We start from the raw sequence: 15085 nt of genomic DNA on the forward strand, positions 1-15085 counted from the left end.
TAATGTACAAAATGTTTAAAATTTATGTTTCTAATAATTTGAAAAAAATAAATCACTACAAGGACAATCTTTTGTAAAAGCTGGGCTGCACTGCTCCAATAGAGCTTACTCTAAGCAGTTGTGCTGTGTACCTGACACACAAATATTTCCAAATTCAAATGCCTAAAAGCAAAGTACCACTCCTTTATTAACAGGTAATTTCTTGTTGCAAAAAATCAGTCCTCCTCAGCAACTGTGACTCTTCTTGCTAACACAAAGTGAAGCTGCAGTGCCAACCCTTGCATTCTGTTTACTAGATAAATCCCTGGAATATTTTTTACTTATGACTTTATCAACAACTCACAGATCATAATGCTGGTTCCATTTGGGGTCCAGTGTGTTCTTCACAGTGTCAGTTGAATGGCACTGACCTGACCCATCAACAACTATTTTTGCAAATGGGTCAGGAAGTCCTGTAGAAGGGAAAAGGTGCTATGAAACATAATACTTTTTGGATTGTTTCTTCCAATATAATGCTATCATGAGCTCCCACTTGTGTCCTGCCCCCCGTCAAGAAAGGAAAGTTGCCATTATCCTAAAACTATTTTAGTAAATCCAAAATGGGGAATTGAGTTCCTAATTAGATAATGTACTTTTGTCATACAGATTGGTATCTGCCATAAATTGTTAAAGTTTCTAGAACACAAAAGGTTAAACGCGCTTAATTTAACAGTGTTTAAGTAACCCATGCATACTGATACATAGTCATTCTTATTCAGTCCTTAACATAATATGGAGACTGCAGCACTGGGATATTTTACTCGTACCCTTGGCACTCTTTACAAATAAAGCCCCCTTTGAGATTGATGCTCTTGGTATCCCACAACACAGAATCGTAAGCAGCAACCTGCCTGCAGTGTCATCAGCCAGACTTTCAACCAGAATTTGAGTCTCCTTGGTCTTTCTAACCCTAGAGTCTATGCTATCTAAATACAATACAGGGTAACGTGTACTCATGTAGTAATGCGATGTTACTGCAAGAATGGAACGACAGAACAAATGACATACATAGATGAGCTACGACAGTAATGCACAATCCACAAATAAATCTGATTAATCAAGAGCAGAAAGTTATACAATTAGGGCATACTTACTGAAGAAATCTTTCTTTGCAAGATTCTTGGCACATAATACTGCAAAACAAAATATCAGATAAAGACATCTTAAAACCATAAAAAAAAAACTTTCCAGCAATCATACCAGCTACAATACTACTTGATCTGATCATAATTCATAAAAAACCCAGCCAAATATTAAACGTGAGCATTGTTTTCGTTAGATAAAAATTCACATAAAGAGAAAAATTCCTTTACTGCTTTTGTTACAATACACAGAAGATTTAATGAACATCCCTCTGTGTTAAAACCTCCTAATTTTCTATACTGCATACTTACACAAATGCTAAGCCAGATTTTTTTTGTTGTTGTTTCAGAACCCACCCATTTTAGAATAAGGACTAAGCAGCTTCTGAACCAAGAACAGTTATGGGGCTCCTGGATGAGACCTCTATGCTAAGTCCCATCACACACAGTGCAACCTCCTGCTCTTTGCACACAAAAGGTACATGACACATCATAAAACAAAACATAGGAGGTATGCTATAACAGCATAAGCAGTTTGCAAATACAAAAAGGGGTTGTGGTAAGTATGACAGGACCTCACTCAAGAGAAAAAAAAAAACAACAAAAAAATTTGCATCAAGATGTTTTCCTTTGAAAGGGCCACAAATTAGACATCATTTTCCTCTTTCCAATTCTACTAAATAGCACAATAGTTTAAGCAAAAATTAGATCAGGAAACTCACATCAATCTCCATTTCTACGAGGTCTATTACCAGCTACAGCAAGGACTTCAATAAGGACTGCTGAGTATGATCTCAGCAATCCAAATTGTTCAGTATCTATTAAACTCTTCTAACAGGCCAGGAAAAATAACTACAGAGCCAAAGATGAAAACATTGGATCTCTAACTTATCTAAAACTAGGATCCAAGAAAGGAAGAAAACTATAAAAGACCTAACTATTTTTGAGGTAGTCTGTTTCCTACCCAGTTCTGATCTTTCAGCATGAGAATGAATGCTCAGAAGATACTCAAATGGCCATTTCCCCTGGTACAGACCATTTCTTCTCCTCATCTCCATCACACCTTGCTCCTGACACTTACACTCAGTCTCACCTTAACCCTATACTGGGGAAAGTGAGGATGCGGTAGCAAAGATATGGCAATTTTTTTTTCTTTTTTTAAAGTAGAATTCCACCTCTCAACTCCAGAGCAACATTCCCCACCTAACAGCTAGCAGAATAAAAACTGCCTCACCTCACGTCAAGCAAACAGACCAAAGTAGTCTACTCTTTAACCCAGATGTTCATGGAAAAAAAATACACAAATCCTCTGTCTTAGTAATAATTAAAGCAGCCACACCAGGAAACTATTTTTAGAATGGATTAAAAATTACTTATTTCTTACATTGGCAAACTGCATAATCAGAGAAAGTTTCTCTTGTATTTTTTTTAAACAGCTGACCAAAAAAGAGAAGTCTGCAGGACTATGGCAATTCAATTTGAAACAAAACAGGATTACAGAATTGCCATCCGCTGTTCTATGGAAGCACGACAGGGCAACCTTTAATTTCCTCTTCCTGTTGCGAGTGCTTCAGAAGAAAAAAATACCAGAAAAACAGGGAATAATTTCAGGTAAAATCAGAACTTGTATGTTCTGGTACTAGCGAAAATGACTTTTAAAGCTCCTGTGAGTGGTGGAGCTTTTTTTTTTTTTTTTATAAATCAAATAAGTCATTTTACTTTCCCATCCCCAATTTTAAGAACACATTGAGCTGGAAAAGTATACCATCTGTAACTATCTGCATATAGTCTGACTATATAATTATTACCTTTATTCTATATTTCAGGTGTGCTTTCTAGAGCTAACTAGCAGCATAAGTTCTAAAGCTATTATTGAAGAATTATATTTTTTCATTTAACTCTTCTGCCTCTGCCACAGGCTTTCGGTTTACAGTAGATGAGCGCAGCTGCCAATTTTCCAGTTGCAGCCTGTGAAACCCTCAATTTTAGGTTGCAAAAATCATTACTCTTTCTTGTAAGAAAAATATTGGCACAACAGCTAATAGCCGAAATAAACCTTTATGGAGCAATCTCCAGAATAAGGCTGCCCGAGATGGGCCATTGGCTCTGCTCCACTATGTGCATATTAAACCCACTAGAGCAAAAAGATATTGTCAAGTGGTCTATCACTTAAAAGCCACAGATTTCTAAATTCCAGTAAAGAAACAGGTGACAAAGGTCAGCAACGGGAGACTTGGACGTGAAACCATGCCGTCGGCAGAGCAGACTGCCCCTCCCTGCTCTGCAAAGCTGGGTATACGCCAGGTTTGCTTCTTAAATGCATTGTCTCCAACGGGACTTCGGCAAGACTGCTAGCAGGATCTGACTGCTGCTACTTCAAGCCCAAAACCCGTGAACTTGGGTAGATTTAGCTACAAAGGCTTAAAAAGTTATCAATTTTATCCCTGCATCAGAGTCGGTGGAGGAGAACGCGACGGATACTTATCTGCAAACCAGGCAACTGAGACAAGCTTTGCACAACCCTCCCTTTTCCTACTTTCCATCTTTTCCAAAGTGCTTTTTCTTTTCGTTTTTCTTTTTAAACAAGAAAGGTTTAGGGCTTGTCAGCAGGAGCAATCTCCCCACATTTGCTGCAATGTTACAGAAGGTACTAATTCTCCTGACTTGGGCATTTACATTCTGCCTTCTCAAAGTCAACCGACTTGTTTCAGCTTGACATAGTATTTGTTTATACTCCGCTCTGGATTGCTGCACAGCACTGAAGAACTATTTTTTTTAATACAACAGATCCCAAACAACACTGAAACAATGTCTTTACATCTAGATTATAATATTTATAAAGGGATGGGAATGTTTTTTTAAGTACCTGACATTATTGAGATAATTTCAAAGGCCAAATTAGCCAGCTGGGTAAAGTACTAGTGTGAAAGCATATTTGGCAGGAGGTGAAGAAAGGACGAGCCTTATACAAAGTGAGTATTCACCCTGGGGATGTCTTCAATGCAGATGTAACTTGAGCAAGTTGAGCGGTTCCTCTGCCAGCCCCCGGTTGTCCACCCTGCTTCCAAAGCAGAAATGAATCATCTGCTGTGGTTCAGGAGGTGCCGCAGGAGCAAGCTGCAGACGGGTGTAGTAAGGGAGGCACAAAGTGGCACCAATGTCTGAACAACCCAGCCGAGAATTGCATCAGAAAGCTGCTGCTTCATCACCGAGACACCTATCTCTGCAGCAAGACCAGCATTTTCAGAAAGGAGCCAGAGAAGGACAGCCTGGGTGAGGAACCATTTCAAACATCCCCAAGTAAACAGACCCAGCCTACAAAATCAAAGCCTTTGTGGCCAAGTTCTTCCTTCTGAATTGTCAGCGCTCAAAGTATGACTGCTAGTCTGCAAGAGAGTCCTCACATTGCTGTCTCTGCATCAACACCGGATTTATTCGCACACACCATACCCCATCCCATAGCACACTGCTGAGACGCTACAACGATTTTCAGCTGCACGGTGCTAATATGCTACAACTGTTTTCAGCTGCACAGTGTAAAAACTAGGTAGGCATGTTTTGAGACCTAAGGGAAAAAGAAGGGGGGGGGGGAGAAAAAGGTAAGCAATGAAAATATTACGTAGGTCCCAGCCTGTACCAATGCAAAATAGCAGGCAAATTTGCACCTGGGACTGCATTCATTCACACTTTGTGAGTTAGAGTTAAGAGCCTCCTTGCTCAAATCAAGGACTTTTACACGTGGATAGGATCTGAGCTAACGATGGTCTTCAATGTAGTACTCAGGTTAATTCTGAAGACAAGACAAATCAGCAGTACGTCCACATCTTCCTTAGGAGAGGAGGGGGGTTAGGTCATGCTGAACGATGCTAGCAAATACACCTTTCAGCCATCTTTGGCCTTCCCTTTGATATTCCAGGTTAATCATTTGTGCTTGTACAAACAGGCAGCTAGATTCCAGGATACATTCGTTTTGTTTTCTGACAGAAGATAAACACAGGCCAGCAGGCTGATGACGTAGAAAGGACTTTACTTAATATTTACTTCTGTGTAAACCATCTTTAATCATAGAGATATGTAGCATAATCATTAAAAGCATTACAGGTTGGTTGGTTTGTTTTAAGATATAAGCAAGAAGCAAAGAACAATGAGGCTTTGGAGGAGAGGGGAATAAAGATCTTGACATAAAATGAAACCAAAATTACTGCATACCACTGAAAAATAAAAAAGGCTGCAAAGCAGGTCAAATTTGATGCATCCAAGTAGTGGAAACATGTCTGCTAATGCTTCAAAGTCTGCCTAGCTTTTGACTTGTGAAGCTGGTAAGCTGTATTGGAGGTAGGGTTGCTTCAGCTCTACTGTATGACAGCAGGACAGCCCCCTGTGCATGCCAGCTTACAGGCTGGTTTCTACAGCAAAAATTCTGCCATTCTGAAAAACAGTTTTCAGAAGGCTGCACGGCAAAAATGATGAAGAGTAAAAAAGCCTCCAAAAAGAAGAAAAAAGCAAACATCAGCTATTTACCACATGCTGCTCTAACACCCCAAAGCGCTGTGACCCACAATTAAAATCTTTGGTGAATCTGTTATGTGGAATCATGTCTCATCCAAAGGGTTTGGTGTATTTTGTGGAAAATACTCTGAATACCACAAGCCAGCTCTCCTGAACTGCCTTTATGAATGACTCTGCTTACCGTTCCTATTCTCTGCACGTAACTTTAAATGAGACTTCACTGCAGATAAACGTCTGTTTTTATTTCTACTACTAGGCAACCCATGAAGATTTTAAGTGTTCTGCTTTTTTTAAGGGTGATGATCATTTTTATTTGGTAGGGTACAAGAGAAAGGGCTTATTGGGAAAGGAAAGATGGCTGAAGGCACCAAGTGTGTAAAAATGCAGTTTCTTTACAGCTAGCTGAAATATACCACTTTCACAATTCACAAATTGGAGTTTAAATTGTCACCACAAAGGCCAAGGTTTCTATTCTAGTCCTTTTTTTGTTTGCTTTAGGAATACTTTTGGTCTTTCTCTTCGTCTGCTTGAGACTGAAATGCATAAATCCAGACTGCTTTAACTTCTCAGTAACCAAATCTGAATCACTGCAGCGCCTAGCATGCAGAGAAGAGACAAACAAAACTGAAGTCTTCCGTTACATTTGCCAAATAAACCAATTAGCTGTACAGAACTAATTTTATACAGACGCGTACATTGAGTGGCCTTCACTAACAATCTTAGCATTATGATACCAACGAGATTTGCAAGAGGACATGCAAGGCAATGAAAAAAACCCTGAGACCCCTCAGACTTCAGGACCAGCATCCATCTTGCCCTGACATTGGAAGACTCTGCCTGAACTCATGCTAAAACAGACCTTGACTACCAGATTAAAGCAGTGCTTCATTAAAAAAACCTCAATTCTCAAAGAGCTGCTAGATTTGATACACGAAGCCTTTTTGTGGCCCTTTTGTGTAGGCTGCAGTAAAAATCAAAGCCTCTTTTCAAGGCATGCTTTCCTCGTGGGTTGGAACTTGGCTTCATGTAGCCAGTTGCAAACACTAGACAACTTTGAAGAGATCTTCAAAAAACCACACACCCAGAAAAAGCCATTTTTATTAGTCCATTAACATGTCATTAAAGTTCCTACTTAGCCAGGAATCAAAATTCTGTCCTACCTAAGCAGAAACCAGTCACGAACAAGAGTCAGTCCTCGTAGTGCAAACAATACCAAGTTGACAGAACGTAAGAGTTTCATCTCCAGGATTCCTAAGAATTACTCAAACTGAAAAATCCTCCTGGGCACTGACCAACAGTAAGTCTTCATATACACACCAGCAAGGGCTGATTTAGCTCGCAGTAACATAAGTCATTAAAAACCAGTACAGGACTATTGGAAGAACAAGACTCATTAAATTCCCAGTTAACTGAGACCATGTGCAACACAAGACCAGTAAAGCAAGTTTAAGAATGAACTGACTGCGATGTAAAACTTGGAGAAACACTAAGACTTATGGAATAGGTTCAAGAACTTTGCAGGGATGAAAAAGGGAGATCAATAGGAAGCTGAATGAATGCTGACGTACAGAATCAGAGAAAGGCACACAAATCAGAGAGGTGGAAATAAGCATTATCCAATTATCCCTCATACTAACTGTTCTTTCTTTTCTTCCCCCTCTGCTCACCCATAACAAATGCCTGATATAAAGGTTACCTCCCAGATTAAATCTTTCATTAAATCCTAGCTATTACATCAGTTTTCTTATGACTCTGCTATGCCTTCCTCTAATCCAGGCCAAGAACCTTCTCATATTCTCTATATAGTCTCCTATTTCCTAGGTAGACATAAAACCCAAGCATCCCCGACTGCTTGAGTCTTACAGACATGCCCTCAGCCCAGCCTCAGCTCCAAAAGCAGAAGCTGCCCATGGGATTTATTTGCCCCATGTACCATGGGGCAAATTCCAGCTACATTAAGTTCCTATTTCTCACTCAAATTGTACCTTCAGGGGCTTTTTTTTTTTTTAAAAAAAAAAGTTTATTTTTTTAGGGCGAACATTTCATAAACTTCTGCTTCACCACCTTCAGTTATTTATTCTTCTTGGCTCTGCAGTGACTGCAAAGCTGTAAAGAACACAGCCAGAGATGCTGGGGCAAGAGTGAGACCATAACTGATGAAGACTCCTCTGTCATCAAGAAGATGCCCTTGAAGCACTGTCCTCCCTCACATCCTTGCACCTTTTCTTTGCAGACTGTCTCCCAACACATTCAAAGCACAACCACTTTCTTTGACAACTGGAATTCAAGAGGTAAGTCAATTATTACTGTTGCCATTTTACACTCTCAAAAACACCCTATCAATTACACAGTCTTACCAGAGAAATGTTAACAGAACATAAAGTCATTTATATTGACTGTATGGTTTTTAAAACTCAGTCCTCCACCCCCAACAACACATCTGCCAGAACCACAACCAAGTGGAATAATAATTTTGTAGAGAGAGAGGGATTTACCAAATTCAGTCAAGTTTTTCCTTTGTTAAAGTGTCCACAAATGGTCTCCCAACTCTCTGAAAACAGAGTATACACTCGGGCTTCAACTATAGTATCAGGTTCTCTATATGCTAGTAAGAAATAGAAATATCTGGAAAGAACTCAAAATTTCTGTTAAAACTACACAGAATAGTATCTTGTTCTCAGGGCAAATACAATCCCTCAGCTGACAGTGAAACAAAACAATTTCCATGACAAAATTCCTACTGGAAATACAAAATGGCATTTTACATTTACTCTACACTTCATTGTGCAAGTTATAGTTACTGGGGTCAACACAATTCTGGATTTCTTCCCTTACATCTCTTGTATCTCCAACGACGTGCACTGGCATTGAATAATTCATATTTTCAAGCAAGTCATGTCTATCAAGATAGGCTTATCTGCACAGCTTGCACATACTTGTGTTCACATTTTGTGCTGTGCGACATCATCGCCATAATAAAAACACACCACAAAAATATGTGGCTCAATTTTCTTAAATTACATTAAAACTAAGGAATAAATCTACACTGAAGTCTTAATACTTAGCTTTTATAGTTACCCAAGCACTGAAAAAGCATCTGGAAAAAAATTCCTAAAGCATGAAAAACATGTTCCTCCACCCACATGCACTCATAACTCAGATTCCAAACTGAATTTTACTAAGATTGCCAGAAATATTTTGCACTTTTAACACTTGGAGTTTTCAAAGCACCTTTTTCAAATCTCTACAAATGTCACCACCTAACAGGACCATATACTCAATCTAACATTGCTCACAACAGGTTCCAGGCAGAGCTGGGGATCAAGCTCAAACCTAGCCCTTCTCCTCTACTCCCAGTAAACAAAAGGCCCTTTCTAGAAATACTGTCCAAGTCTTCAGACATATAGATTTGTTTCCCTGCAAAATGCTAAACAACCAACAGTGAATTACTAATCAAATATAGAAAAAAAAACCCCAACCAAACACTCTAGATATTACTTAGGCAGAAATTACACATAGTTGACACTCCTGTAACAGAGAATGAGAGCCCCTGTGCAGCACAGTCTACTGCTCAGTCAGCATTTAATTTAGGTGTGTTTCATATAACGTGTCTCTGATCTCCACTTTCATAAGTTACATGTATAAAGCGTTAAACACCTTATTTTCATTACCAAAAAGAAGCTTATAAGGACTCTCCTGTGCAGCTGATCATTTGCTTACTAATTCAGTACATAAAAGGCTTTTCCAATAAATATTATGTTCACTATAAACCACAGAAATTTAGATTCCCCTTCTTCCCAGATATTCTCTATGGGGCTACCCACACCACTACTACAACTATATGTTTTATAACCAGTTTGTGAGACTCAAGTTACAAGTACATTTCTGTATTAACAGCAGCTTTTCTTCCCCCACAAAACATCATCCAATTAATGGACTTGGAGCTTTTACAAGACATTAATTTCCTAAGTCCATGAGGAAAACCTGCACAACTGCTCTCTGCTGCTTTATAAAGGAGGAAAAAGTACAGGACGAGAGACCAAAACCAGAAGCAACACACTTGTGGATGCTTACCATATACCTCGAATTAGTAGAAAGCCCAAGCAATCAGACCAATTAAAACAGATCCAGCCTTGGTCCTGTCCATGGAGCAAAACATTTTTGAAATTATAGGAACAGAATACAAACTTTTGTACTTTCTAACCCAGTATTATCTCCAGCTCTCTTCATATACATATTGTCTTGCCTCAAAATAACCCGCTTGTTTCACAGAAAGCAGAAAAAAAAAGACTGACCTGCCACTGCAAACATGTAAAACCTGTGAAAGCAGAAACCTCAGTATTGAAAATCTTGGCAAAGGTTGACTAGATACAGCCAAGCAATTTTTCAATAGAAACACTGAATTTCTGTCAAACAGTAAAAGGTCTAAAACTTCCAAGCTAAAGCGAAGCAGATTTTTCAGTTGAATACCTAAAACATATGTTTTGTATCTCCAAAGAGTGGCTGGTATTTACATCCCTTCACATACAGGTAGTATCAATATTTCAACAAAGCAATTCGAATGTTAAACACGATTGTGAAGGAGGAAAAACAAATGCAATTTAACACATCTCAATTTAAGAACTGAGATTTGTTTTTCCAGAACCAGTATTTCACTTCTTTGATATCTTACTGCAATTAAATAAGCTACAAAATCAACTTTATAGGAACAAAAGTTTCCAATGGGGACATTTTAATAAACAGTACAAAATTAATGTCTGGTTTTCATCAAGCTCTAAGTAGATTGCTTAAAAGCAAGAACATTGTTATTTAAAAAATGAATGGCGTTAAGTTATGTGTAAGTTGTAAACTATGTAAACTATTAGTTCATCCCATGAGGGCTTAAATGTATCAGTAGAAGAGTTTTAGTTAAACAACTCACATGGAACATTGCCTTAAAGCTAAATATACAGGTTTGGCTCTGGCCAAAGTAGGACTGCTCAACTCAGTGTTAAACTAAAGCTGCACTGTGAACCAAGAACAGGAAGCTGGCAAGAGAATTGCTTAGGTGACCTAGGACACTGCTGATGTTGAAATTAACTGCCAGCAAAATGGGGGCGGGAGAAAAAAAATCTTTAAAAATATTGAAAATAAGAAACAACATATTTTGCCAGAGTAATTTTTAGAAGTTGCAGTTAAATGTATGAAACACTGATAACCACCATGGTCACAATATTCAAGAATCCACGCTTTCATTCATTCTGAAACATTCAAGTGAAGAATCTCCAATACAGAAATTCCACAAGAAAAAGAAATTTAGGCTATAGAATATTAGGTACATAAAAAGAACAAGCCTCAAGAAAAACAGTGCACTGGGTTTAAGTTGTTTTAGTAAAACTCAGACACATTTTGCATTTAATAACTGGACAATCTTATAACATGCAGTTGCTAGAAATGTACTGTAAAGAGTAGCACTTACCAAGCACCTCTTCCAGCATTACTGGCAACTTCAGCAACTGCTGCCAGCACAAATTCCAACAGGTACTGGATGACTTTTCAAGAGGCACAGTAAACACCCCAAATTTTTTTGCAAGTAAATGAAAAGCATTCTTTCTTTCAAACAAGGCATCAGTATGGCATCATTGCTTTAAAACCACATACCTAAGGTTAACAAATTACTTACAAACTTTCCCTAATTTCTAGCGCATCTAGTTGTTTTCCATGCTTGTATTTTAACTGAGGTATGCCAAGTGCGTTTTGGCATGTTTGGATAGAAACATAAAAAGCCTCAAGTCTTGTCAGATAAAGCTTTTCACAGCTATGGGCCTCACTGCCAAAGAAACTTTTTCATGCTCCCTCAGCTTTTGCCTTCTTTATTAGCAGATCTGTCGTTCGTTTTGCAGTAAGCATATTAACAAACAGATGAGATAGGGTAGTACTTTCTGAAGAGACTGAGAGCGAGCTCAGATTTAAAAAAATCAGGGTGGTGAAAGTCAATATTCAGTGAAGAGTTAACAGCATACAAAAGCCTAGAGCAATGAGTTCATTTTGTTCTAGGCTACTTAGTGAATGGACAGCCAAAAATTGAACCAGCTGGAATTCATTCAGAAGTAGTTCTTTCTTCCCGTAGCTCCCCAGGCTGTCATTATCAACCTGAGGATAACAAACATACAGATCTTCAAGATCAAGTTGGTGCTGGAAAGAAGTGGCATAGCCTAATAGCCCATAATAAATGAAGTTTCGATCCTAACTTGGATCTTAGTACTGAGGTATAAATGCTTTTGGTCTCTTATGGGGAAAAGCATAGGAATTGCCCAAGCTAGATGGAATTAAAACATTCTACTGACTTCTCTTCTTGATGAATACCTTGTTACCAGCTCTTGTACATGTAGTATTTAGAGAACAGTTTTAACCTCCATTCTTTTGCTGGGTTTCAGCTGCTGTCAATACAGAACAGACAGTATAGATTACTAAAAGGGGAAGACCGCATTTGTTTTAAAATACTCAGTCAAGTAAAGCTATCACCGCAAAAAAAAAAGCCAGAGTTGTTCAAAATAGCACTTGGATACCTTCCTGTAGCAAATCTGTACTAAAGAGGAGATGAACAGTTTTATTTGTCGCACACAACCGACACCGTATGTCAAGAAAGGAGCAGGGGTTCACATAAAGGACAATCCAGTATTTTTTCCAAGTCCATTCAGCTGGGCTGAGCAGAGCTTGGTCATTGGTATGGGCACAGCCACCCCACGATCGGCACGGCGGAGGATTGCCCTTGCAGCAGCTGCCGTCAGACCGGTGTTCTGCAGGAACACGAACCACAAGCCTGTTACAGCAACTCTGCATACTGACATTGGGCAAAATTACAGCCACACATCTATTTTTGTCTTCATTACCATTTCATATTCAAATTATATCCATCAGGTTCCAGATGATTCAAGAGGCACATGCAAAAAAACTGGAAAAAAGACAGCTTAACTATCCCGGTAAAATTTAAAAAATAATTCAGACTGATTAAGTGCTTAGCTACAAAAAGGGAAAAATTTCCAATACAAAAACTAAAATAAAGGTGCAAAGTTTAAATTCAGGAAGAGGAAAGAAAACTTGTGTTCACCCAAATTAATTTCTTGGCAACACTTCTGATTTTGAGTAAAGTACATCAGCTCTTTTAGAATATTGTTTTTTAATTCTTGGAAATTTTCAACTCTAAAATCTTCAGTGGTTTGTTTTGTGATTATTCAGGCAGTTATAATCCCTTTTAACATCCACCCAAGATGTTACAAATTGCTCTCCGCTTTATGGTTTTTTTTTGGTTTTTTTTTTTTTTTTTTTTCCAGAGAGCTCTGCTTAAACCTTCCTTGTTTACAAACGAAAAAAAACACAGTAAGCCCCAAATGCACAACTGTATTTGTGAAGGGCACCGATGCTAAAAGGTGAGCAGCGATGCTGGATACCTGCCAGTCAATAAGCTCGTCTCGGCTTATTAGCCTGGGCCCCGCGCCAGCACTGCTGAGCTCGCAGGGGGTGCGTGTGACAGCGGTGGCACCAGTTAATGGGGAAGGAGGGGGGCTGTGCGTGGGTATGTGCGGGAATAAGGAAGCTGTGGTAGAGGGGAAAGGAGAACGGGACAGAAACCAGGCTTGTTCCAAAAAAAGACTGCAATTACAGAGATATTAATAACTTTTGGAAGCCAAATTTTTATCATTCATTCACCTACTTTTGTTCTTTCTATTAACCCCAGTACAGAATCACTATTTTCTTCTATAGGACATTTGTGCATTGGTTGCAGGAAAAACATCCCTACGTAACAAACTTTCTGAGGAATTAGTACAAAAGCTTTATGCAGAGAAAAAAACCCACCCTGATTTAATAACCAGTCCTATTTAAAAGCTACAATAAGAGAATGATGCATAAAAGACTTTTTTGCTGCTGCTGCTGTTACTCGGCAAGTCTTGTCTACAAGGAGCATATACACACACTCTCTACAATCCACCTAATCACGTATTAGTCACACAAGTGGTAAATCCCTAAAAGCACTTTGGCTTGGGTCATGCAAATGCTGGATGAACCAAGTTACATCAGTTCTCATCTGATTTCCAAGCAATGAGATGCATGTGACTGCTGCTCTGCCCGAGGAAATGTGGGTCAATACGTGTGCATCCTACTGCTGAATTTGCATGCTCTCTAGGGACTTACAGCAGTGTGACTCAGGAGCACCGGGCTGTCTGCAGGCGCACGCTGCACATATATTAATATTATCGCTGCTCCTTGCCGGTGCGTTCACACTACACCGCCAGTCATCTGTAACAGATCTTCAAGGAGTCCAGCAGACACACAGCAAAATACTCGGCGTCTCTTACGGCCATGCTCCATCTAAAATGTTAAAATGATTTAGAAGGCTGACAGGCACATCGCATGACAGTAGCCATTGAAAGGAAACGTCTTCCTTCAGAAATAATTAATCACCCGTTGTGTTTGAGTATAAACATCCAGATCTAACAGGCATGTGTTTCTCTCAGCTGAGCTGCAGCGAGATGGACAATCAAAAACCGCTACTGCTTCAGAGCTGGCAGTCATGCTGCTCGCTTGCTCGGAGCGGTATTCCTCCCCGAGACACGGTCTAGCTGGATGTGGTTAACCAATAACCTCACGTTAGCACCCCCTTCTTCCAAACACGATTTCCAATTAGTATCAAAGTTTAGCAGATCCATGTTATATCAGTGTCATCGCTCTCTTACACAAGCAAAGCCATCCTCTGCACTTTAGGTATTTTAAACGAAATGTCTAATTCTTGTGTGACCTACGTGAAGGCACAAAACTGAGAGCTGAATAGCACCAAACAAGATTCATGAAAAGGAGGCTTTTATTCAGAATAAAGCTGTATCAGCCTATGTGTTACTCCCTTGTTCTAATTATATAGGACAGCATCTATTTAAACTGCCAAGTTAATGACTTCAAATTTGATCAATAGTCTCTGTTTATTCAGCCCAGTGCTACTGACAGTCACCAGGGATGAACGACAAAACAAACAGACTGGTCAGAGCCAATCTATGGTTGAGCAAGAAAAACCAATCCGCGACGGCAAATACCCTTCGATTTAGTCGGAAGGTGGGGAGGGAGGTCTGTTGCCTATGGACATTGACACAGTCCCTTTCCTTCATGCCCATAAAACATTTATCCACATTATTCTGCTAACAACCAACTCATGAGTTGAGTGAGCTCAAGCAGAACTAACATCATGGATACAGAGTGACTCCAACCCTTATCCTGTACCATCTAGCTATGTTAAATATTTCCATTTGTTTTCAGATTAAGTGTAGTAGAACATGACAAGAACAGGAGGACGTCACTAAGCCTTTGGATCATAAGCAGTGACTTCCCTCATTGTCACCGAACCCGCTGAGGAAGGAAATTTCCTTTGGAGCAGCTTCAAGAAAGGCTGGAACCATCTTCTTGAAAGCAGGATGAAAAACGTCCTT

The 15085-nt window shown here is 39.3% G+C and overlaps 1 protein-coding gene across 4 annotated transcripts in view; it reads right to left on the reverse strand.

Moving 5' to 3' along the window:
- The window catches only part of SMURF1 (SMAD specific E3 ubiquitin protein ligase 1), a 47608-nt gene that overhangs the window by 18908 nt on the left and 13615 nt on the right, over positions 1 to 15085 (reverse strand). For all 4 annotated transcript variants that reach the window (XM_049791069.1, XM_049791068.1, XM_049791067.1 and 1 more), the window contains exons 2-3: positions 1134 to 1172; positions 344 to 452 (exon numbers count right to left, since the gene is read on the reverse strand). In XM_049791069.1, the coding sequence (XP_049647026.1) occupies positions 344 to 452; positions 1134 to 1172 (148 nt within the window). The remainder of the gene's footprint in view (positions 1 to 343; positions 453 to 1133; positions 1173 to 15085) is intronic.

Source organism: Accipiter gentilis, chromosome 33, assembly GCF_929443795.1.
Source record: "Accipiter gentilis chromosome 33, bAccGen1.1, whole genome shotgun sequence".
NCBI classification, from domain to species: domain Eukaryota; kingdom Metazoa; phylum Chordata; class Aves; order Accipitriformes; family Accipitridae; genus Astur; species Astur gentilis.